Source organism: Pristis pectinata, chromosome 4, assembly GCF_009764475.1.
Source record: "Pristis pectinata isolate sPriPec2 chromosome 4, sPriPec2.1.pri, whole genome shotgun sequence".
NCBI lineage: Eukaryota > Metazoa > Chordata > Chondrichthyes > Rhinopristiformes > Pristidae > Pristis > Pristis pectinata.
The window spans coordinates 6826151-6852390 of NC_067408.1; the positions used below are offsets into that span (position 1 = coordinate 6826151).

Genomic DNA, 26240 nt, shown 5'->3' on the forward strand with positions numbered 1-26240 from the left:
ACTTTCCGGCATCAATAGTACAAGCAGCTCCTGTGGATCTGGTAACCTCAGCTTCTGTTTCCAATCAATGCTGAGTGACATTCACTGCGAAATGTCTTCTTGCTCATAGAGCCATACAGCGCAGAAACAGGCCCTTCGGCCCACAGACACCATGTCAACCATTAAGCACCCATTTACACTAAACCAACCCAAATCTCATTTTATTCTCTCCATATTCCCAGCAACTCCTCCTCCCTTGAGTTTCTAACACTCAGCTACACACTAGGGACAATTTACAGCAGCCAATTAATCTACCAACCAGCACATCTTTGAGATGTGGAGAAAACCTTATCAGCTGGAGGAAACACACACAGTCACAAGGAGAGCGTGTAAGCTCTACACAGATGGTTCTGGTGGTCAGAATTGAACCTGGTTCACTGTAGCTTTGAGGCAGCAGTTTTACGAACTGAGCCACTGTGGCAGCCAAGAACAGGAGCAGATCACTCAGCTGTGCTCCCTTCCACTGCAGAATAACCGGTCCAATAATCAGGGTCCTAGGTCAAATAGGAAGAACCAACGTTTGCAAGAGTTACCAGAGTGTCGTCCATCTGGAGGTCAACCAAACATTGGCAGATAAACCAAAAAACTTACAATTTTATAACTCCTTTGTTTAGAAAACACTACAGACAACGAATGCATTGCAAGATCCCACAAACAGTAATGGGATTGATGACGTGTTGGAGGAAATGGTTGAGGGATCAATATTGCCCAGGGAATTAGGAATGTCTTCTTTTTTTCCCCCATTAGCATTGTTGGGACTTTCAGAATCAGAATCAGATTTATTATCACTGACAATATGACATGTAATTTGTTGTTCTGCAACAGCAGTACAGTGCGAAGACATAAGATCTATCAATTATGAAAATAAAAAATAGTGCAAAAAATGAATGAGGTCGTGTTCATGGGTTCATGTATCATTCAGAAATCTGATAGCTGAGGGGAAGAAACTGTTCTTGAATCGTTGAGTGTGGGTCTTCAGGCTCCTGTACCTCCTCCCTGATGGTAGTCATGAGAAGAGGGCGTGTCCTGGATGGTGAACATCCTTAATGATAGGTGCCGCCTTCTTGAGGCATTGCCTCTTGAAGATGTCCTCGATGACGGGGAGGGTTGTGTCCCTGATGGAGCTGGCTGAGTCTACAACCCTCTGCAGCCTCTTGCAATATTGTGCATTGGAGCCTCCATACCAGGCGGTGATGCAACCAGTCAGAATACTCTCCTCTGTACATCTGTAGAATTTTGTAAGAGTCTTTGGTTGCATACCTGTCTTATGAGGATAGGTTGAGTGAGCTCGGGCTTTTCTCTTTGGAGCGAAGGAGGATGAGAGGTGATTTGATAGAGGTGTACAAGATGATAAGAGGCATAGATCGATTGGACAGTCAGAGACTTTTTCCCAGGGCGACAATGGCTAACATGATGGGACATAATTTTAAGGTGACTGGAGGAAGATATAAGGGGTATGTCAGGGGTAAGTTTTTTATACAGAGTGTGGTGGGTGCGTGGAATGCACTGCCAGTAGAGGTTGTGGGGGCAGATACACTGGAGACGTTTAAGACACTCTTAGATAGACACATGAATGATAGAGGGATGGGGGGCTATGTGGGAGGGAAGGGTTAGATAGATCTTAGAGCAGGATAAAATGTCGGCACAACATTGTGGGCCGAAGGGCCTGTACTGTGCTGTAATATTCTATGTTCTATGTTCTATACCAAATCTCCTTGAACTTTCACATCTATCCAGCAGAACCTCAAAATTAACACATCGCAGATGACACAAAGATTTGTTGAGTTATTGGTAATGTGGAGGGTAGTCATAGGCTACAGGATGACATCGATATGTTGGCAAAATGGGCTGTGAAATGGCAGATGGAGTTTAATCCAGATAAATGTGAGGTGATGCAGTTTAGGAGTGCTATTGAGGCTAGGACATACACCATGAACAGGTGGAGCCCTTGGGAGTATTTAGGAACTGAATGACCTTGGTGTATAAGTCCAATGATCTTTGAAGGTGGTAGTGGATGTAGTTAACATGGTTGAGAAGGAAGTGGAATACCGGTCTTCATTAGTCCGGGCATCGAGTACAAGAGCAGGGAGGTTATGCTCCAACTTTATAAAACCTTGGTCAGACCTCAGCTGGAGCACTGTGTGCAGTTCTGGTCACCATGCTATTCGAAGAGTGTGATAGCTGTGGAGAAGCTGCAGAGGAGATTCACCAACATGCTACCTGGGATGGAGAAGTTCAATTATGAGGAGCTGAGTCCACTTTCCCTGGAGCAGAGGAGGTTAAGAGGGGACAGGATGGGGGTATATAAAATTATGAGGTGTATAGATAGGGCAGGCTTCAGGACACTTTTCCCCATTATCAGAGGTAGATAAAACTAGAGGGCACAGATTTAGGATAAGGGGTAATACATCTAGAGGGGATTTGAGACGTTTTGCACCCTGAGAATGGTGAGCACCTGAGATACACTGCCCGACAGAGTGGTGGAAGCAGAGTCACTGATTATATTTAAGAAATGTCCGGACAAGCACTTCAATCACCTAGGCATAGAAGGCTAGGGACTTAGTGCTGAAAGATAGGATTAATATCAGCGGGTGCCCACTGGTCGGTGTTGGAGTGGGCTGATTTTCAATATGACTCTATGATTCTATGACATCATCTGATTGGCAGGTCAGCATTTCAGTGAGTCATCCTAGATTTTGGGCTCAAGTCTGTGGAGTCGTGTCTAGAACCTAAAACCCTGCCACTCAGTAGCCAGAGTGCTACCAACTGAGCCAAGGCTGGGAACACTGCATTGCAATGAGTCTCAAGGCTTCAAGAAAATTACATCATAGGCAGTAAATGAAAATCTAAAACTTTTTAGTTTTAGATTTCTGAAAATCTGAAATAAACACAGAAAATGTTGTAAACATTCACCATATGAGGCAGCATCTGTGGAAAGAGAAACAGAATGTTTCTGGTCAAAGACTTTTCCTCAGAATGGTGATGGAGCAGAATAAATTAGTTTTTTTGTATCATAGGCAAGATATTTTAGTTTAATTAGTTTGGCACAACAATAATCTTGTGTTGTACTGTTCTGAGTTCTGTACGTTCACCAATACTGTTGATCATGGGTTTTAAAAAATGCCACGGTTTACTTTTGTGATTCATTTCTCCATTTCAGACATGTTTTATTTGGAACTAAAATGGCACCAGTTCCTTACTCTGCAGTTTCATGTGTTGGTGCAACTGTTGTTAGTGCTGCAACATCTTTACAGACCGCCTCCCCTACAGCTGCGGTAAGCTGAATTGTCCTGAATATTAAACATCACCCTGCAGTGGAAAGAAAACCTTATTTATTGAAGGGATCTAATTATTCCTTTATCTTTAAACATGTGATGTGCTGTTCTGTATACTGATATAATCATCAATCACTCAGTGGGATTATAGCAAGGATGCATCATCTTGGTTTGACTCATACCCGGCCAAGCCAATCTAATTCTTTGCGTGGGCCTGACAATATAAAGACTCTGTGAAGACATGAAGTATGAGTCACCACTCAACCTTATTTTAGAAACCAAAAGTCGCAAGGAATTAGCTAGAATAAGGATCCATTTTGTTGTGTTTTTGTTTTCCTTGAATATTTTTGAAAACACAAAGCTGCACAGTTGGAGGTTTCAACCTCAGAGTCATAGAGTTATACAGCACAGAACCAGGCCCTTCAGCCCAACTCTTCTATGCTGACCAATGTGTCTACCTGATGTAGTCTCATTTGCCCGTGTTTGGTCCATGTCCCTCTCAACCTCTTGTAACCATGTACCTGTCTAAATGTCTTTTAAAAGTTTTAATTGTACGTGACATGCCCATTTTCTCCAGCAGCTCATTTCATGTACCCACCACTCTCTGTGTTTAAATAAAAACTTGCCCCTCAGGTCCCCTTTAAATCTTTTCTCTCTCACCTTAAACCTACACCCTCTAATTTGAGACTTCCCTATCCTGGGAAAAAGATTGTGACCATTCATCTTATCTATGCCTCTCTTGATTTTATAAATGTCTATAAGGTCACCCCCCAGCCTCCTTCGCTCCCATGGAAAACAGTCCCAGCCTATCCTGTCTCACCTCATTAATCAAGCCCTCTAGTCCAGGCAACATCCTTGGGAATCTTTTCTTCACCCTCTCTAGCTTCATCTCAGGAGCTGCTCTCAGTACTCCAGCTGCAGTCTCACCAGTGTCTTGTACAGATGTAACCTGACTTCTCACCTTTTGTACTCAATGCCCTGACCAATGAAGGCAAGCATGCCACATGGCTGAGGTGTTGAACCAAAACCTTGACTCTACCCTCTGTGAATATGGAAGCTTGCAGAATGCTATCCCAGGAGTAACATCTGAGTTCTCCACAGAGTTCTGACCAACATTTATCATTTGGTCAACATCTCTAGATTAAAAAAATCAGAATATCTACTTGCTGTTAAAGGGCATTGCTATGTGCAAATAATCTGCTGTGTTTCCAATATGAAAACAGTGGCTTTGCTTAAAATGCACTCATTCCTAAGAATAGGAGTCACTGTTCAAAGCCTAGAGCTAGGGGACACTGTTTAAAAATAAGAGGTCCGATAATATGATTTTTTTTTACTTTCAGAAAGTCATCGGTCTTCGGAACACTCTGAAAAGGTGATGGAAGCAAGCTCTTTGAATTTGGTGCGGACACGGTGGGCCAAAGGGACTGTACTATTCCACTGCTATAAGGCAGAGGTTCTGGTTAAGGAAGGAGGTGATGGTTTCTGGGGGTTGGTAGGTGTGTGGGATTGGAGTTCCAGTCAGGTCAGTCATTATCAAATGGTGGAGCCAGCTCGAGTGGCCGAGTGGCCTACTCTTGCTGCTAGTTTGTACGTAATGCCTTGGGACATCTTGAGACCATGAAGGCATTTTGGAAATGTCAAGCTCTTTTGTTAAAAAACTGTCGATGTTGATATTAGAGTCATACAGTCATAGAGCAATACAGCACGGATACAGACCCTTCAGTCCAACCAGTCCATGCTGACCATGGTGCCCACCCAGCTAGTCCCAATATCCTGCATTTGACCCCTATCCCTCTAAGCCACACCTCTCAATGAACCTATCCAAGTGCTTCTTAAATGATACTATTGTACCTGCCTCAACCACTTCCTCCGGCAGTTCGTTCCCTCTGTGTGAAAAGGTTGCCCCTCAGGTCCCTTTTAAATCTTTTCCCTCTCACCTTAAATCTATGCCCCCTAGTTTTGGACTCCCCTACCCTGGGGAAAACAGGTACCATCCACCTTATCTATGCCTCTCATAATTTTATACATTTCCATAAGGTCACCCCTCATTCTCCTACATTCCAAGGAATAAAGACTAAACCTGGCCAACCTCTCCCTATAACTCAGACCCTCTAGTCCTGGCAACATCCTTGTAAATCTCAGCACTCTTTCCAGTTTAACCACATCCTCCTATAACAGGGTGACCAAAACTGTACACGGTACTCCAAGTGCAGTCTCAGCAATGACCTATACAACTGCAGCTTAACTCAACTCCTATACTCACTGCCCTAACAGATGAAGATCAGCTTGCTAAATGCTTTTTTCACCACCCTATCTACCTGTTATGCTGCTTTCAACGAAGGTCCCTCTGTTCCTTTACACTCACCAGTGCCCTACCATTCATGGTATAAGTCCTATGCTAGTTTGACATTTCAAAATGCATCACCTCACACTTATCTGAAATCCAGTTGCCATTCCTTGGCCCACTTCTTTAACTGATCAAGACCCCCCTGTAATCTACGCTAACCTTGTCATTACTAACAACACCTCCTAATTTAGTGTCATCCACAAACTTACTGATCAAGCCTCGTGCATTTGCATCCAAATCATTGATATAAATAATGAGTAACCAGGGTCCCAACAATGACCCCTGTGGCACACCACTAGTCTCCAGCCTCCATTCCAAGAAACAATCTTCAACCGCCACCCTTTGCTTCTTACCTCCAAGCCAATTTTGAATCCACCTTACCAGCTCTCCCTGGATTCCATAGGACCTAACATTCCACACCAGCCTGCCCTGCAGGACCTTGTTGAAGGCCTTGCTAAAGTCCATATAGACAACATCCACTGCCCTACCCTCGTCTACCCTTTGGTTACCTCTTCAAAAAATTCTTAAAGGTTCATCAAATGCAACTTTCCACACACAAAGCCATGCTGACCAATCAGACACTGTCTGTCCAAATGCTGGTAGATCCTGTCCCTCAGAATTCCCTCTTGTAACTAAGAGGAACTTTTGGATTTAACCTTGGACTGGGTTTTATGGTGAGCTGGTGGCTGAGGAACTCCCACTGGAACCAATTGCTACCCTCAGCAGTTACCTTGCCATTTCTGAGCAGGAAGCCTTCAATGTAAAATGAATGTTTTTAGATTTAGACATGTTCAAAATAAAGGAACGCTCCAATGTGAAGCGTGGACTTAAAGGCACAGATAAACTGAAAGGCTCTGAATGAAAAATGAAATCAGAAAAAAAGTCCTGAAGATGCCCATTGTGTATACTTTGATGGACTTCTCAGCAGAACATTTTCTCCACTTCGAGTCTCAGTCTAATGGACTGCCAGCTTGTCTTCATGTTATTCTTCCTCCTCCTCCTCCTTCAGTTTTGAGGTTGACTTTCTTCCAGTCTGGTTTGTGGGTTCTGAGGTGGCTAATGAGACCAATGTGGGAAGCAAAGATGCTTCCAGAGAGGGACAGAAGGAAGCTGACAGGATGGGATGTGGGTAGTTTGTAGGTGCTGTGGGTTCTTTGCCACTCCTGCTGGGCTTCTGTGTGCTCCTGATGCATGGCCTTGAAGTTCTTAATAATAGCCTCAATGTTCTTTCTCTGCTTTGAGTAGCTATGAGGCTGAGATTCCCAGGAATCGGTGGGGATATTGTGCTGCTTCAAGGAAGGTTTGAGCACATCCTTGAATCTTTTTCACCTGGTATTCTTCCCCCACGATAGAGTGTCTCTTTCAGGAGTTTGGTGTTGGGTATGTAAGTGATGAGACCTGCCCAACAAAGCTGATTGAGATAAACAAGGGTTTCAGTACTGGGATGTTGGCTGGGGAAACGGCACTAACATCGGTTCAATTGTCTTTCCAGCAATTTGGAGGAGTATGTGGAATAAGTGTTACAGTTATTTTTCTGGTGCCTTTAGATGCTCAGCCACAGAGAGGGGCAGGAATCACTGTTGCTCAGGCGAATCCTAGAGTTATACACCAGGGAAACAGGCCCTTCGGCCCAACTCGTCCATACTGACCAAGTTGTCTGCATATTGCCGTATTCCTCTAAACTTTTCCAATCCACGTAACTGTCCAATTGTTTTTTAAATGTTGTAATTGTACCTATGTCTACAGCTTCCTCTGGTAGCTTATTCCATATACCCACCACCCTCTGTGTGAAAAATTAGCCCCACATGTCCCTTTTAAATCTTTCCCTACTCACCTTAAACCTATATAGTCTAGCTTTGGATTCCCCTAGCCTAGGAAAAAGACCACCTTATCTGCACCCCTCATGATTTGATAAACTCTATAAGGTCACCCCTCAGCCTCCTACACTCCAGGGAATAAAGCTCCAGCCCTATCCAGCCTCTCCTTGTAACTCAAGACCTTCAGTCCTGGTAACAGAGAAATAAAGGACTGCAGATGCTGGAATCTAGATGAAAAACACAATGATGATGGAGGAACTCAGCAGGCCAGGTAGCATCCTTGGAGAAAAGCAGGCAGTCAACGTTTTGGGTCAGGACACTGCTTCAGGACTGGCCTGCTGAGTTCCTCCAGCATCATTGTGTTTTTCAGTCCTGGTAACATGCTTGGGAATCTTTTCTGCACCCTTTCCAGCTTAATGACATCTTTCCTGTGGCTGGACAATCAGAACTGCACACAATGCTCCATGAGTTTAGACAATCAGCAGCTCCCAGTTTTGGCTGTGCTACCCAAGCCCAATCCACCCTTGTCTGTGTTTCAGCCACATGTATGCTGATTCAGGAACCATGAACTAGCGACCATAGTGATGGGCTTGCTGTATTCTAAAGCAGGAATTCAGCCCACTCTGGCACCTGATGACTCACCCTGCTGAAACAAAAACAGAACACGCTGGAAATACTCAGCTAATCAGCTGGCAATTTAGAGAGAGAATCAGAGTTACTGCTTTAACTTGATGACAAAAATCGTTCACAATTTTTAGTTTGATGACCCATCAGGGTTATAAAGTCATGAGGAGCGTAGCTAAGGTGGATGGACACACTCTATTTCCCAGAATAGGTGAGTTTTAAACTAGAGGGCATAGGTTCAAGGTGAGAGGGAAAGACTTAAAGGGGACCTGAGGAGCAGGTTTTCCACACAGTGTGTGGAGGGTATATGGAACGAGCTGCCAGGGGAAGTGGTTGAGATGGGTACAATTATAATGTTTGAAAGACATTTAGACAGATACATGGGTAGGAAAAGCTGAGAAGGATATGGGCCAAACGCAGGCAAATGGGACTAGGTTGGCACTTTGGTCAGCATGGATGAGTTGGGCCGAAGGGCCTGTTTCTGTGCTGTATCTCTCTATTGCTCTATGGCCATTAGATAACAGTACTGCCATCTGCTGAGGACTTCCAGCATTTTCTGTTTCATTTCAGACATCCACAATCTATTGTGTTTCGCTTCTGAGAACATTTTTAACAGCAAAGGATTGACCCAGTAAAATATCTGGTCTGTGTTTTTACCACCTCACTGTCCTCTAGATTTTCTTAGTGAACTACACCAGTTGTATTTATGCTCTGCCATGTGAACAGCATGTCTATAGCTTTCAACGTCGTATCATTACAGCCATAAACACCAGGCAACATAATTGCTGATGGATTCTGCATCTCAGCTACAGTATCGCCATCTGAAGCTGCTGAAAACATCTTAACAGGATATGACGTGATCTGCTTCTGCTAACCATTACTGTCTGCTAGTTAAGCTTAATTGTTCCATGAGTATCCAGGACAAGTTACAATTAGAATGAAGGGAAGACATGAAGGTTACAGTTTAGTTGACTGAGCTAAATGTGGACATAACAGCCAAGAACTGGCGTAAGCTTATCCCATGGTGAAGAGCTTTTTTCAGAATTAGCACTGCAGAATGGAAGGTTCTAAATTTCAGGGAATCACTCAAATTATTTAAAGTTAAGTTTTTTTAAAGTTTTACTTACAGCGTGGTAACAGGTCCTTCCGGCCCAACGAGTCCACGCCGCCCATTTTTTAAACCCCCATATTAACCTACCTGTACGTCTTTAGAATGAGGGAGGAAACCGGAGCACCCGGAGGAAACCCACGCAGAAACGGGAGAACGTACAAGCTCCTTACAGACAGCGAAGGGAATCGAACCCCAATCGCTGGCGCTGTAATAGCATCACGCTGACTGCTATGCTACCGTGCCCTAGCTAATATTTTAATACAGCATTTTCCATATGATGTTGGAGGGGACTCCTGAGGCCAACATCCCCAGAATAGGATTGTAGACTATATTATTTTAACGAGGAGAATGAGGAAGGAATTATATTCAATAACAATATTTATTTTAGTTTAGTATCTTGGGGTGTGCTTGCATTATTGTTAAAGTATTGGATGATTTTTCAGAGGCCTGGACTTTGGAGACCTGAGTCATAAGAGTCATACAGCAGAGAAACAGGCCCTTCGGCCCACCACGTCTATGCTGACCATCGTACCTATCTGTACTCATCCCATTTATCAGCACTTGGTCTTCTATGCCTTGGTGATTCAAGTGTTCATCCAGATAGGTTTTATATGTTGTAAGAGTACCTGCCTCCAGCAGTGTGTTCCAGATTCCAACCACACTCTGGCTAAAAAAAATTCTTCCTCAGATCCCCTCCAAACCTCTTACTCCTCACCTTAAACCTGCGCCTTCCGGTTTTAGAACACCAGTCATCCCCACCTATCACCTCCCAGCTTCTGTCGCTATTCCCACTCTCTCCTCTGCCATCTGCCCATCACCCCTCCTCACCTGGATCCACCTATCGTCTGCCAGCTCTTGCTCCACCCCTTCCCTCCACCTTTTCACACAGGCTATCTACCCTCTATCTTTCAGTCCAGATGAAGGGTCTTGACTCGAAACGTCGACTATCCATTTCCCTACATAGATGCTGCCTGACCCACTGAATTCATTCAGCATCTTGTGTGTTGCATTCACTGTGAATGTCCTATCTGTATTAGTCCTGCAAAGTACATCACCTTGCAGTTATCAGGATTAAATTCTATCTCTTATCGCTCCACTCATCTTACCAACTGATCAATATCATCCTGATGCCTGTGGCCATCTTCCTTACTACCAACAACAAAACTAATTATCATGCCGTTTGCAAATTTACTAATCATACCCCCCATACTCACCTCAAATATATTGATGTATCTAACAAACAGTCAGGGTCCCAGCACTAATCCCTGTGATACACCACTGGTCACAGACTTCCAGTCACAATACAAGCCACGCCCCCCCCACCCACCCACCCCACTATCACCCTCTACCTTCTATTATCAAGCCAATTTTACTTCTAATTTGCCAAATTGCCCTTGATCCCATGGGGTTCAATCTTCTGGAGCAGCTGCTCATGTGCAACATTGTCAAAGACATCACTGAGGTCCTTGTCAACTGCTCGGCCCCGTTAATACGTCTTGTTACCTCTTCAAAACATTCAATGGCCAGACAGGATCTTCCCCAAATTAAACCAAGCTGACTTTCTCTGATGAACCCCTGGTAAAGAATAGCACAAGTATATTAACTCTGATTGGTGGGATGAAACAAATAGTTCCCCCCAGAGATGCACTCTGGGGCCTGAACTTTCCACTCATTTTAACAATGGCATGGAAGGTGAAATAGGGAATTAGAATCCAAAGTTGACAACAGGTTGACCAGCTGATTATTTCCGGCATTTTCTCAGAATCATAGAGCTATACAGCAGGGAAATAGGCTCTTCGGCCCAACTCATCCATGCCGACCAAGTTGTGTAACCGGTCCCATTTGCCTGCATTTGGCCCATATCCCTCTAAACCTTTCTTATCCATGTACCTCTCCAAATGTCTTTTAAATGTTGTAATTGTACCTGTCTCCAACACCTCCTCTGGCAGCTTGTTCCCTATACCCTCTGTTTGGAAAAACTTTCCCCCCAGACTCCTTTTAAATCCTTCCCCTCTCATTTTAAACCTCTGCCCTTTAATTTTAGACTCCTTTACCCTGGGGAAAGGTCATTGGTCAGCATATCAAGAACAGGGTTTGGGATGTCATGTTACAGCTCTACAAGATGTAGATGAGACTACATTTAGAGTATTGCGTGCAATTCTGGTGGTGCTGCTAGAGGAAGGATGTCATTAAACTGGAGAGGGTGCAAAAAAATCTACCAGGACTGGGAGGCATGCGTTATGAGAGGCTGGATAGACTAGGACTTTTCCCCTGGAGCGTAGGAGGCTGAAGGGTGTCCTTATAGAGGTTTATAAAATCATGAGAGGCATAGATAATGGTCACAGTCTTTTCCCCAGGGCTGGGGAGTCCAAGACTAGAGAGCATAGGTTTAAAGTGAGAGGGGAAAGATTTAAAAGGGACCTGAGGGGCAACTTTTTCCATTCAGAGGTGGTAAGTATAAGGAATGAGCTACCAGAGGAAGTGGTAGATCTGGGAATAATTATGATACTTAAAAGGCATTTGGACAGTTACACGGATAGGAAAGGTTTAGAAGGATATGGGCAAAATGCAGGCAAATGGGACCAGCTCAGTTAGGCAATGGTCGGCATGGTTGGGCCAAAGGGCCTGTTTTCATGCTGTAAAGTTCTATGACTCCACGACTGTGCTTATTCACCTTATCTATGACCCTCATAATTTGATAAACTTCTATACGGTCACCCCTCAGCCTCCTACACTCTAGAGAAAAAAGTCCTACCCTTTTCAGCCTTTCCTTATAACTCAAACCCTCCAATCCCAGTAACATCTTCGTAAATCTCTTCTGCACCCTTTCCAGTTTAATGATATCCTTCCTACAGCAGAGCAACCAGAGCTGTACACAGTACTGCAAATGTGGCCTTACCAACGTTTTGTACAGCTGTAATATGATGTCCCAAATCTTGTACTCAATATCCTGAATGATGAAGGCCGACTGTACCACTTTTGAGGAACTCTGTACCTGCAACCCTAGGTCTCTCTGTTCTACAACACTCCACAAGGCCCTACCACTTACTGTGCAAGTCCTGCCCTGCAGAGTATTGTAGAACAGAGTGACCTTGGGGTGCAGAGCATAGAACAGAGAATTTTCTTCTGATAAATGGATAGCACAGATTTCAGCTCCGTGATCCTAACCTAAAGTCCATTCCATACATTGATGTCTCTGCTTCCACAATGTTGAATTGGCGTTTCACTCGGCTGTACATTCTTGCCCCGTGTTACCTGAAGTTGTATTTCAGGCCTACACTGCTTACCTTGGATCTGCTTTCTATAAGGACCACCTTTTCTGAGAAGCATGCAGAAAGATGAAGCATACAGTTAAGGTGGAGTTCTTGCATTCAGGTTCGTCTGTGTTGGCTGAAAGATGAACATAGGATCAAACATTGGGGAGACTCCCTAAGTTCAAGTGGTCTCCACGACATTTTTTATTTTAACTGAAGGTGTTGGTTAAATGCCTCATCTATATTCTGTGCTGGCCAAGTGGTCACAATGAAACTTAATGACAAACTTCAAAGATGAGAGTGGGTTTTCAATAAAACAAAAAACAGCTGCTGGAGGAACTCAGCGGGTCAGGCAGCATTTGTGAAGGGAAGTGGACAGTCTACATTTGGGGTCCAGACCTTTCACCTGGACTGAAAGAGCGAGGTCAGATGAAAGGTCTCAGCCTGAAGCATCGACTGTCCCATTTCCCTTCACAGATGCTGCCTGACCCGCTGAGCTCCTCCAGCAGCTCTTCCTGTTGTTCCAGATTCCGGCATCTGCTGTCTCTTGTGAGTTCTGAATTGCATGGATGATGTAAGTTGCACTGCCAAAGATCAGGTCATCCATATGTCCCACATGGTAACATTTTATCACTCTTGAGCTAATAATTACAAAATAAAGCTTTTGCATTATATTTGATCATAGTGTAGGGCAGGCACAGTAGTGCAGTGGTTAGTGTAACGCTATTACAGCACCAGCGACCTGGGCTCAATCCCGGCCGCTGTCTGTAAGGAGTTTGTACGTTTTCCCCGTGTCCGCGTGGGTTTCCTCCGGGTGCTCTGGTTTCCTCCCACATTCCAAAGACATACGGGTTAGGAAGTTGTGGGTGTGCTATGTTGGCACTGGAAGTGTGGTGACACTTGTGGGCTGCCCCCAGAACATTCTACGCAAAAGATGCATTTCACTGTGTCTTGATGTACATGTGACTAATAAAGATATCTTATCTTATCCCTGGTTACAGTACAGACTAACCGCCCACGACTGCAGTTGTGATTTGTACAAGTGATAATGCATCTTGACACATTGTGGAAGGCATGAGCTGTTTGGCTGAATATACTCCAGGGGAGTTCTAACCTTTTCAATAATTCAGATATTTTCAGGTTCAAAAACTTTTTCCCTTGACTGACAACTGTGGCACCCACAGGCTCTCTGGATGCTGGTAATTTTCCAGCCTCCAGGCAGTGAAAATCTCACCTGGACCTCAGGAGGTGTAGTCAGGATCCACCTTAGCTTAGGGAAATGGATTGGGTTTGGGGGCAGAAGTCCCAAACAATCATGGTTTCTCCTGTAACATGGTCCTTTCCACAAGGTTGTGCTGGCAGTCCTATAGAACATGGAACAGTACAGCACAGGAACACGCCCTTCGGCCCATGATGCTGTGCCGAACTAAACTAATCCCTTCTGCTTACACATGGTCCATATCCCTCCATTCTCTGCACATTCATGTGCTTATCGAAGAGCCTCCACCACCACCCCGGCAGCGCATTCCAGGCACCCATCACTCTCTGTAAAAAAATTGTCCCCCTCACCTTAAATGCATGTCTTCTAGGTATGAGACATATTGACCCTAGGAAAAAGATACCAGCTATCTACCCTATCTATGCCACTCATAATCATAAACTTCTATCAGGTCTCTCCTCAGCCTCTGCCACTCCAGAGAAAACAACCCAAGTTTGTCCAACCTCTCCTTGTAGCACATGCTCTCTAATCCAGCAGCATCCTGGTAAACCTCTTCTGCACCCTCATATGATCAGTTTGTCTCTCATTATTTCTTGCCAAATTCCGATTAGTCATTTCCTCCCTTCTCGTTAGTTCTGCAGACAAGCTGAATCTTGAATCAAGGGCTTGGGTTAATCTGATCTGGTTCAATTGGATCAGATTCAGCGGATGTAGTCATGGTTGATGTTCAAGAATGAAAGTATGGAAAAACACGGGAACTTTACCCAGAGCTTATTGACTTTAAACAAGTATTTCATGGGTGATGTCTGCCTGGCTCTAAATCCAAAGCTGCGGTGTCTTCCCCACCCATTACCTGAGACCCAGACTAAGACGGAGACCTCATTGCCTCATGGGGCTCTCTACAAGCCAGAGGCTACTGCCATTTAACCACGCAGGTGTGCGCTGGCTCTTGGCCACATTGGCCAGAGCACTGACAGCGGAATCTGTCCACAGATGCAAAGGATAGGAAATCCAAGTTCTATTGGAGCTCAGCACCACGACAGAAATGGGAAGGATGAGGTTTCCATGATTGGCGTGCACCTCCTCTGAGCTGTCCATCTTTTAAACTGAAACGTTCCATCAGCGGCAGTGGTGACTGCCAGTCGTCAGGTCAGGTGATTCAGCCCATTGTTGTTCCTCCGTTGTCACAGATCAAATTCCTGGAGCTCATTAAACACACTGCCTTACTGACATTGCTCACTGCCAGTAAGGATGGACAATAAGTGCTGGCTTTGCCAATGATGCTCACATCTTGTGAATTTAAAAAAAATCCTACTGTGAATACTAAACCCAGTTTGTAAAATATGGGTAATTGAAGACAGTGCTGAGGAAAATGAAGCAAGTCAAGGATTTATTTTAATGGTGAGAGGAGCAAACGTGGTCGATATCCCATGAAAATGTTTTTGAGGTTGACAGGATTAGAGAGGGCTGGTGTCAATTGAACATTTTGGAAAAATCAGCCTCACAACAGCAACCAAAAGTATAGAAGACTGATGGGAGAGGTGAGGGTGAAGGTTAAATCTTGCAGGAGTGGGAGCACCAGTGTTGTAATAAATGGCTCAGGAATGATCACTGTATGGAAGAAACCAGCTGTTGTAGGGGTAAGGAATAGACGGGGTTAATAACTAGTAAAATAGGATGTAGTTTGTGTTGATAACAGGGAACCACTGATAATGTTCAACAAAGAGATAGGATGCAGCTGTAACTGCACCAAGGTACAGAAGCTTGATGATTGTTATAGCATGCCACTATTGTTGTGGCTGAAATTTAGACTTAATTATCCATAAGTCTTTTATTCTGTAACCGAAACTTAGTTTTACTGTTAATTAAGTTTTCTGTGTAACCACATATGTAGAAAGCTGTCCCAAAATCATATACTCGTGGATCAGCTCTGTCTGGTCTTCTGGTGCACATCAGTTTCAATAAATTGCCCGTTGTTTGGACACCAACTCCATGCTGCCTTTCTTGTTCGTTCCGACACCAAACACAATCAGATCACACCACCATTCAAAATACAAAACAGCAATGCAATTAGATAGAATATTTCTTTATTTACAATTTGAATCACAAATTTGATAAAATAACGTTCCAAAGCAAAAAAAAAATTCTATAAAAAATCTTTCGAGAAAAAGAAACACTATTTTATATTGCCATTTTCAAAATAATCCTAGCAGCCAAAGTCTTAGCTCTGGCTCATTTAGCCCTCATGTCTGCACTCTAAAGTCATTTGAAATGACTACTTACAGCTGATTATACCGTCAAAAGATGCAAATGTAGAGGGCTTACTTTTCTCATCGCCAACAATGTTCTGAACAACTACTTCCATGTTGTTTCATGAAACAGACACATGTTGCTCACATTCATTTAACTTCCAGTTCCATTAACAGTGTGAAGGACAAATAATGCACATTTAACCCTTGCAATTCCAGTGACATTGTGACAAGCAAAAATAAAAAGAAACTAGCCCTATTATTGATAAACACAACATCCTTGTGGAAGTTTCCAGCCATCAGTCCTCACTGACTGGCAACTTTACTTGAAGACAAAGTGTAAAGAAAGTACAGATAATCTCAGTTACAAAAAAAACAGTGGTTTGACAGATACTTTTTTTTAAATATACAAAAAAAGTCCGAGTAACACAACACTGAATGAATATCAATCTGCACGTTACCCCTGGGACAAATATTAAACTATATGGAACATGCTATAATTGCTCGTGTTATTTAGTTCCTAATAAATTTTCTTTTCAGTTGGGCCCACTTAACAATTAGGTATCTTAACAGGTAGTCTTGATGCCACACTTTAGTAATATCGTGAACCACACACCAAATCTGTGACATAGGATGACTGGAGCAGTGACTTCTTAAGCAGTTTGTGTTACTGCATCATCCAATCACTACTATTATCACATTGTTATCACCCACATACTCTGAAAACATCCAATAACTTTGTAATAAATGCTCTTCAGTTGTAGGAAGAGAGACAGAACAGGTACATGCCTAGAGAAAACGTAAGTTATAGTTCAGAGTTCCATTCCTCCTCTCACCACCCCCACTAGTGCTGGGGAGTTACAAGGTCACTTGGTGCACTTTTTGTACTCAATTTTGTAACCCTACGCTTTAGACGACTACAGTGCCGAGAAATAACAACAATCTGGTTGTTTCCTTAGAAACGTGACTTGTCCTACACAAGTCAATTTCCCGAACCATGATTCCAAAATGTCAAGACGGAAAACAAAATTCACAACACTGTGGAGATCTTGAATGTGAACAAGAAAACTCAGCAAACTGGGAACGTGACATCCTTTCTTGAGAGCAACAAAAAATTATAATCAGCTGACCAGCAACTTCTGCTAAATTCGGCATGTTCAGAAACAAGAGCTGGAATAAACATTATCTAAATTATATGCATATCTGTGAAATAAATGTAGGAAGTTAAATAACAATTTAAATTCTATAAAAGGAATGATGAAGCCCTTGCTCATCTTTAAATGCAAAAAAAGCCAGCCCAGGCACCAACAGTACATAACCATGATGTGAAATTATCTACAATCTATATTAGTGGACAAGATGCAGTAATTAAATGTGTAAACCTACAGGATTCACATTTATATGGAATACACACAGTTTTGCTCTTTCAAAGAGCAACAATCAGAATGATTAAAAAGGTGTCGAAGGTTCCTTCCTGCCACTCCTACCAACATAACAAACGTGTTCAGTGAGATGAATTCTTATTTTGATACCACTCTTCCTTATGGTTACCTCTATGTCCTAAAAATTTAAGTTTCAAGGGAAATTTTGGCATTTTCAATAACTTAAGTCAACCACAACTATATTTACAGACAAATTCATATACTGTTTCAGCAGGACTTTTACATAGTTTAGTGCAGGTTCTTGATGCCACTCTGGCATATCCTGTGACCAGTGTGCGGAGCTCTTGGGGAAAAGAAACCTGATGCTTGCCACAGGAGTCGCTCATTTCTAGACCGTAAGGACTGCCACCACCATGTGAAGTGCACCACAGCACATGCTAACACCGCCCAAAATGGAGCAAAAGCAGTTTGAACAGAAAGGAAACAATCCCCGTGTTACGTGCACTAAGGTTTAACGCACACAGAGAAAACACCATTCCACTACCCCAAAGAATTCCCGTGCATAAGAACCCAGAGTCTTAATTAAAATGGAAGTCAGTGTACTACCATTTGCAGTTACGAAGTAATCAATAGAAGCTGTATGAATCTAGTTACCATAAGAACCAGTGCATTGGACATGTTAGTGATAATTAAGCTGGGGTGCTGGTCGCAAAGACACCAACAATGTTACCAACTTCCCTCAGATACAAAGCACAACGAACAGTATATACACTGACTTCACTGCACCTGATATCCATGTATAAAACATTTGCTCAAATAAATTATTTTTGGGAGATATGCCATCAATACCATTAAACTCTAATCCATGCTGCCATATAACCTAGTACATCACCTGGTTATCTGGACAGCAGTCCTAACAAGGCTGGTAGATGCTGTTCTGACTGAAATAGGGCCAAATATATTGACACAGAATTAACAAATTAGCTTTGGATATCACAGAGCAACCAACTGCAAAGGACATGATTTGGACAGAGGAAGAGAAAATATACATGGAAATTCCCAATTCACCAGGATTATGTAACCTTTACTAGAACATTATTCCAAGTGCTGATCGAGCATTACAGTGTATGACTACCTAAACAAGGATTAGTACATCGAGGATCAAGAGGCAATAGAAGTTGTTTCAATTTGATACTAAAATGGTGCAAAACAACAGAAGTCACCTGGCAAATGGAACTGATCAAAAATGGGAAAGAGATTCCACTTGCATCTTGTTTCAAACATTACATGTGGCATTAAACTGAGTCTTCACATTGACTACTCTTCAAACCTGCATCTACATGTGGAATTGTACAAGGCATCCAATTAAACTTGATCAGGTCAGACTTGATTAAGTCCCTCACAACCTAACCATTGCTGCTGAATCAAGAGATTTCTTATTGCTCCAAAACTGGCCTTTTCTCTTCTTAGTGCCTTTTGGGATGTAACGGAAAACTGTGGCACTCGATCAGTGAATCAAACTATGTCTGAAAGGCAGAGAGATCTGTTGGGTTTGCTGCACAGGCCTAGTCAGAATGGATGCGAAATTGGTTTTTTAGTTGTCTGTTGCTACGAAAAGGAACACATCAGAAATTTTTAAAAATTTGCAAAATTTTTCAAATCCATCAATTTTTCACAAAATAGAGCAAACATAGATTTTTGGTAACTGAAGGAATTTTGTTCAAACTGGTGCGGGCACTGGTGAAGTGGCTTCGGTTGCCACTATCTGGATGATGACACCATCAATAATGGAATTAGCTAGTGGTAGTCAGGAGTCAGTGGCTGTTTGCTACAATACACTTCCTCAGCAATTATACCTAATGTTTTCTCTCAGCCAGAACAGCTCATGTGTACATATTCCTTAAAATATAGAAAGATTCTCTTAAGCACTTAAAAAGAACTAAAGAGAAAGAACTTTATGTAAAAAATAAATTCTGTAGGAATTTCTTGTTAGTAGGTGGTGGTAATAGGTCATCTGATATGAGCTTACACAGATATTTTCAAAGATGTTATATAGAACAAAAGACTGGCAGAGTAAATACACATGACAATAAATACCCCAGAGTTCATCTACACATACAGTAGTAAATTCCTGTGAACCTGAAGACAACCCCATCACTTCACTTAGATGGGCCTCAACAGGGATTAATGCAGAATAGATACAGCAGTACATTATTCCAATTAGGATTTCAAAGCCACCTGCAATGAATTAGCAGCTGCTTCTTCCTCAGAATTGTGCAATTTGCATGGGTTAAGGACCAGTCTCAATTGGAAAGGATACAAATGAGAACATTGACGAAAAAAATACCCAGTAATGATATTGTTTTGGTTAAATAATAAAAAAAAAACACCATACAGGTCAGTTTCCTGCAGTTCCAGTTTCCTTTCTGCTGTTTTCTAATAAGCAGAATTTATGAGGTAAATTTTGCTGTTTCACTTCCGTTTCCCGATTAGCAATCACCCATAGTGTGGATTTAAAGGTTTTGTCCATGTAGGGAAGCATGACCTGATGGATCTTAAAGGCATAAATAATATTTTTTGCAGGCAGTCTTGACAATTGCAACTAACAGATGTTGTATTAATGTTCATAATTCATGTAAACAATCCTTGTCTGTATGAAACTTCTGAAACTTGGCAGAACTTTAAAGAGGGTATTTAGGCTAAACATAATAAATGTAGCAGAAATCATACTTATTAAATTTTCATTTGGATGGAAGTGACAGAAGGGTGTACATAGGAACACAATAGTACTTCAGGAGCATGGGAATATCAGTCCTTTGGATTTCATCACTAAAAAGGTGCAAGAAGGGCACCTGGAGGAAACGAACCTGTGATGAATAGTTCTGCTAATTGCTTAGAACATTAAACTAAACTCGATGAAGAGGGTGGACATAATCATTAAAAAAAAAGTTTCCCCATACAACGGTTAAATTAAGTAATGATTTAACCATTGGATTTTAAGGTAATATCTCCCCTTTTGGCACCAGCACATTTATCATTCCTCCCTCTTTCAACAGTGATAGTTCCAGCTTGTCACTCTTAGCATGGTGGAAACGATCCTCATGCTGTGTGTATTGAGCAGGTCTGTGCAAGTTAATGAGCAAAAGCAAAAAACAGTTTCCATTTCTGAATTGTCTGTCCCACTACAACATACTTTGAGTGGGAAGAGACATCAGAGGAAAGGATTAATGAAGAAGCAGTAACAGTTTTTTGAAAATTGCTAAAACAAACCTGATTTCTGTTGTGTAACATTCTGACTGTCATTAATAGTGAAAGTATTTTAGCTGTTCACATAAAAAATAGATTTGTTTTTTCCCCCATTATAAGTTGTATGTGTTTTGACCCAGCGATTCACACTTTGATGCATTGTCAGCTCTCATACTGTGTAGGATATTAATTTCCACTTGTGATCTATGGTACAAGAATCACCCACAACCAAAACAAAATATTGTACAATATTAATAATGAATGTGCATAGCAAGACCTAGCAATTTATTTTAAGTGGCCTATGAGGTTGATGTGCAAACATTATTTTTAAATCTCAGTAACCTGTCAAGAATAAGACCCATCAAAGATGGAAATCAATTGATATGTTTAAAACATAACCAAAGGCAACCAAAATACAAAAAGACCACCTCTTCAAGACAAAATCTGCACTGCAGCATTGCCAAAACCGATATTGGAAACCTTATTGTACATTGACATAGCAACCATTCTGCTCCTTTCCTCAACTCCCCACAGCCTCTTTCAAATCTGCATAAAGAAAAATCATCTGTGCACTCTTGGGCTAGTGCCACTGTTTACAGGTGAGATACAAGTAGTCCAGAGAAAAAAATTCAAATGTAGCACATTCAGGTTCAGAGTTTAAACAAGCATCACACCAAAAAAATTGGCTTTATGGCACTGCATTTTAAATTCCAGATACTTCCTATGGGTTTAGTTGGAGCGAGTGAGAATATCTTCCAGCATCTCCTCTTGTTCCACTGGTGGCACAGTGCTTTTGTCTTCTGTCACTACCTTCGGCTTCTTACTTACAGTCTGACTGACGTCATCGTCCTTGGTGAGTTCTTTGGCGAGAATAGATGTCATAGCATTGCCTCTTCGATTAGCTGGAGAGAGACAGAAAACAAAGGATGTCTTTTTATTGCAAAATAACACTCCATAGTCTTAGCAAATGGAGATCTGACTCCATGGAAATCCCAATATTACAGAAGTGACATTGGGATCTGTGACAGTTATAGGACATAAAACAATCAAAGCTTAGTGACAGCTGTGACAACCATGAGATGACAATTGGCCACTAAAAACTAACAAATGAAGCTGACAACAACGACATTACTTTTAATTACTGTAAAGTGGGCAATTATATTTGCAAGCACTGTATCTCTGGTGCTCCACGTGATCTGGGACACAAACATTTGAAGATTCACACTGGGTATGTGTAGTCTTTGCCTCTCTCCAATCTTTATACGCTTCATTATCAATTCTCACAATTTAATTGACACTCAAGAAATTTGGAATGAGCAATTTTTGTCACTATTGCTTGCTTGAAATACCTTTATATTTAGGAACAGGTGATGGATAGTCATTCATTTCACTGATGAGGCCTGTCAAGTTAATGGTTATCTCCTGTCAACATAAATGGAGGTTTCTTATAATCACAGTACTTAGTACCTTGGAAATAACATGCAGGCATTGCCAAATTGTTAAGAGTCACTGTCAGTAAAACATGCTGGGAGTTAGAAAGCGAGTAGGGGAGGAGAAACAATGTAAATTTTAGGTGAGCAAAACCACACCACGCCATTTTGGGAAACATTCTCACCGTTCTTGGCTTCCAGAACAAATCAGACAAAGTCACAATGTTAAATGAGCCAAAATACTAGAGTAAAATAATACATAATCAAATCTGGGGTTTTGTGTAACTCTTCATATTTAATCATCATTGTACCTCATACTTAATCATTCCAGAGGCATCTTCAGCCAAAGAGGGCAAAGCTACGTTATTGCACATTCAACCAATATTAATTCTGGACATCACTGAGATAGCAATGTTACTGTAAGTCTGTGGTGAGTTTTACCAGTTGCGATGTCACCAGTTACTCCAGTGTGGAAGAATCTTCATGCCTTCAGAAAAGACACAAGTGAGCATGTACTAATGGAGGCCACCTAAGAGATCACTGCACCAGCTTAATGAGCACAAGACACATATTTGGCAAGAGTGAGCAATACAATGACCAGACAAAGATTTCAATGTTTTGCATTCTCTACCACAGTTCTATTGCAGATTTATTACTCAGGCCGCTTATGGGATTGGCTGGTACCCAGACTGCGTCCTGATTGAAGTAAAATGAACAATAGTTCAGGAGGAGGACTAGGAGTGTGAAGAAGATAGACGGACTCTTTCGGCCAATTGCTATCTAGTAATCCTTATGAGAGGACAAATATCAGATTTAATACGGATTCTCTCAAGGGCCAAATTTTCTGATGATATATTCTTGTCAAAATGATCATTTGATGATATTCAGCAGAAGAGCTAATTTCACTATCCTTCCAAATCCATCCACCTTCACCCCAACCCAATGTGGAGAGATATAAAAATGGAAACCAAAATAATGTCGTCACTCAAATTGTCCTCAGCTTAGCTCAAATGTGTTGGATCTTAGAGTCATACAGCAAGGAAAAAGGCCCTTCAGCCCACCTCATCCATGCTGACCAAGATGTCTTCCTGAGCTGGTCCCATTTGCCTGCATTTGGCCCATATCTCTCTAAACCTTTTCTGTCTATCTATCTGTTCAAACTTCTTTTAACTGTTGTAACTGTACCCACCTCTACTATGGCGGCTCGTTCCATATACTCATCACCCTCTGTGGGGAGAAACTTGCCTTTCAGGACTGTTTTAAACCTTTCCCCCTCACCTTAAACCTGTGCCTTCTCATATTAGGCTCCCCTACCCTGGGAAAAAGACTGTGACAATCCATCTTATCCGTGCCCCTCATGACTTTATAAATCTCTACAAGGTCACCCCTCAGCCTCCTACACTCCAGGGAAAATAGTCCCAGCCTATCCCATGTCTCCTTATAACTCCAGGCCTCCAGTCCTGGCAACATCTTTGTGAATCTTTTCTGCATCCTGTCTAGCTTAATCACAACCTTCCTATAGTGAGACGACCAGAACTGCAGACAATGTTCCAAGTGTGGTCTCACTAACATCTTGTACAGCTGTAACATGATATCTCAACCCTTGAACTCGATGCCCTGTCCTTGTCTACCTGTGTCTCCACTTGCAGGGAACTATGTACTTGTAACCCTCTAGTCTCTCAGATACCTTAATAACAACAACACACTTAATTTACTAATTTCAGATGGAGAAATTAGCAAGGAGTTTTTCCACTGTAGTAACTGACTCTTCAGAGGTTCACTCAATGGACCAAATGCCATCCCAATGCTTCACATGAACAGTCATCACCTGAAATTTTAATAAGATGTGTAACATTTTATTATGTTGCAGAGTGAACTATGAAATACATTCAGTTGTAGTATGACCCTATAACTCTCCAAGATATTCGCACTGCTCTAAGTCTCGGCTGATTATCCATAGATTTAACTGTTCCATCACTGACATTTGTTGCTTCAGCCACCAAGGCACAAAGGCCTGGAATTCCTCTTAAACATCACTATTTCGCTGACCATTTTTCTTTGAGACACCTCTTAAAACTTTCATTTTCAGCCTAAGTTTCTGGTCATCTGTCCTATTATCAAATTATGGGCCTTAACACGAACTTTTGTTTGCTAATTTCGTTGTGAAGTGCTATGACACATTTAGCTGTATTAGAAGTTGGAAGATGTTATAATGGTCTCAGAGTTGATAAATTTGGGCCACCTCTGCCACTTAGTATTGTGAACAAGTGGTGACCACTGATCTGTCACTGGTTGTATAAACTACTTACATCTATAGATCCACCATTCATAACAGTCAGCTAAACTATTGTTGCTTTCAGGATTGCCATTATGGTGGTAAACTACTGATCACCACACACCTATCACTGATAATGGCACAGATTAAATCTCTGCCACCCTAGTGGAGTAAGGTCTATGTGTGTATGTGTGTGAAACTCTAATTATAATATATTTGTGAATGATGTCCTTTCAATAATAAGTGTGTGTAAAGGAGTTGGGAGAAAAATGTAAGCATTGAATTTATTTTTTTCTCAAATATACAGAGTCTTCAAATGTGGTAAAAGGTAGACTCCATCCTTCAACCTCAAAGCTTTATGGCAGGGATACACCATTACCACTCAAGGGACTGAGCAGGGGATTAGGAACAATGCATGTGAGAGAAACAAACCAAATTACAGGAAGGCTGGGAAGGATTTACTGGACATCATAAGATCACAGTAGCCAAACATTCAATCTGTCATTCCAAGAGAACGTTTGTTGAAAATGTAAAGACTGCCACCCTCACCAAAGGGACTTAGCAGGTGCCAGTGTACAAGAGTAGGCAATCCTCTGATTATTTTAGAAAGATTCCTGCTGTATTTCAGACAAGCAGAGTTTTGCACCCATCATAGACAAATGTTGCCTTGACACTGCTCCAGCTTGTGCAGAGGTAAGGTGTCAGTGTCTATGGAAAAATACTTCTGCAAGTTCAACTTTCTCAGGAAAGAAATCCACTGCAGAAAAAATTCCTTCCTCCACTGAAATGAGACCACCTCACAATAAACACCTTTGGGTGTGACCAGGGATCCCTAATAACTGCTAAGCTTCTACCTACTGGTGATTCTTCAGCCCTCAACCTGCCATTTGGGATGAATGGGAAATTGTACAAGTGGGGCACTTGATCAAATAACATTCTGACCGAAAAATGCTCAGCTCTTTGCAAAATAAGACACCAGAATGTTAATATGACAAGCATATTATGCAGAATATTTGACTCTTAGCATTTTCACTTGTTGCTCAAATGACGTTACTCAAAAATACATTTCCCAGTATTAGTGACACGGTTAAAATTATGGGACAGGGATCTGGAACAAGCAAGAATACATTCTCATTTTCCTTTTACCAGGTCATTGTCGTCACTGATATCAGAGAGAGACAACACTGAATCTAAAGGAAGCAAAGAGAAAATGTTAACCGTGCAGAAAATTTGCAATAGACACTGAAGTAGGATGAATTTCCAGGATGAACTGATTTTGCTTGAAAAGGGAGGAGAAGGGGAGAAGAAACCACCAACTCAATCAATTGTCATTAACTCAAAAAAAACTGCACCTATGTGATCAAATTCAATCTTACAGAGTGAGCCATCTACTTCTCAAACGTGGCTCATTACAAAACAATCATTTAAATGGCAATGCAAACCAGAAGCTAAATATGCCATTTGTATTAAATGATGCAACATAGCACAAGCACAATAGGCACAAGCAAATTCAACTGATTTCAAAAGACAAAATGCATTGTGTCACTGTGATACTTCAGCTTGAATGAGCTTCATCGAAAGGAATAACTATCACTGAAAGAATACCTGCATATTCTGTTTATGGAGTCTAATTCTTAGCTTCTATTTCTGCCCCACCTAATTTTCGTACTTCCCACCTTGTGGGAAGAACAGTTTCACAGATGTCAACTAATTTACAGCAAGCTGGCAAAATGTTCTTGCACCCAGATAGGGTGCATCTTCACTTAACATCCACCAGTATGACAAACCGGAGTGGAAACATTTCCCAGATTTACTTTTGCCAATTTTACGGATGCTTTCCTGGCTCAGATGATTGACCTTAGTTTATGATGATTAAAACTGGATCTTTCTTGTTGCTGTCACACCTTTGGACAACCATCATTTCCACCCTGTAAAATATATATCTTGGGGAATGGTTTCAGAATCATTTTGA

At 41.8% G+C, this 26240-nt stretch overlaps 1 protein-coding gene across 1 annotated transcript in view; it reads right to left on the minus strand.

The window, feature by feature from the left end:
* Nucleotides 1–15762: 15762 nt before the first annotated feature.
* Nucleotides 15763–26240, minus strand: part of LOC127569093 (protein diaphanous homolog 1) — a 101331-nt gene continuing 90853 nt past the window's right edge. The window contains exon 11 of the mRNA XM_052013428.1: nucleotides 15763–21465. Within this exon, the coding sequence (XP_051869388.1) occupies nucleotides 21293–21465 (173 nt within the window). The 3' untranslated portion in view covers nucleotides 15763–21292. The remainder of the gene's footprint in view (nucleotides 21466–26240) is intronic.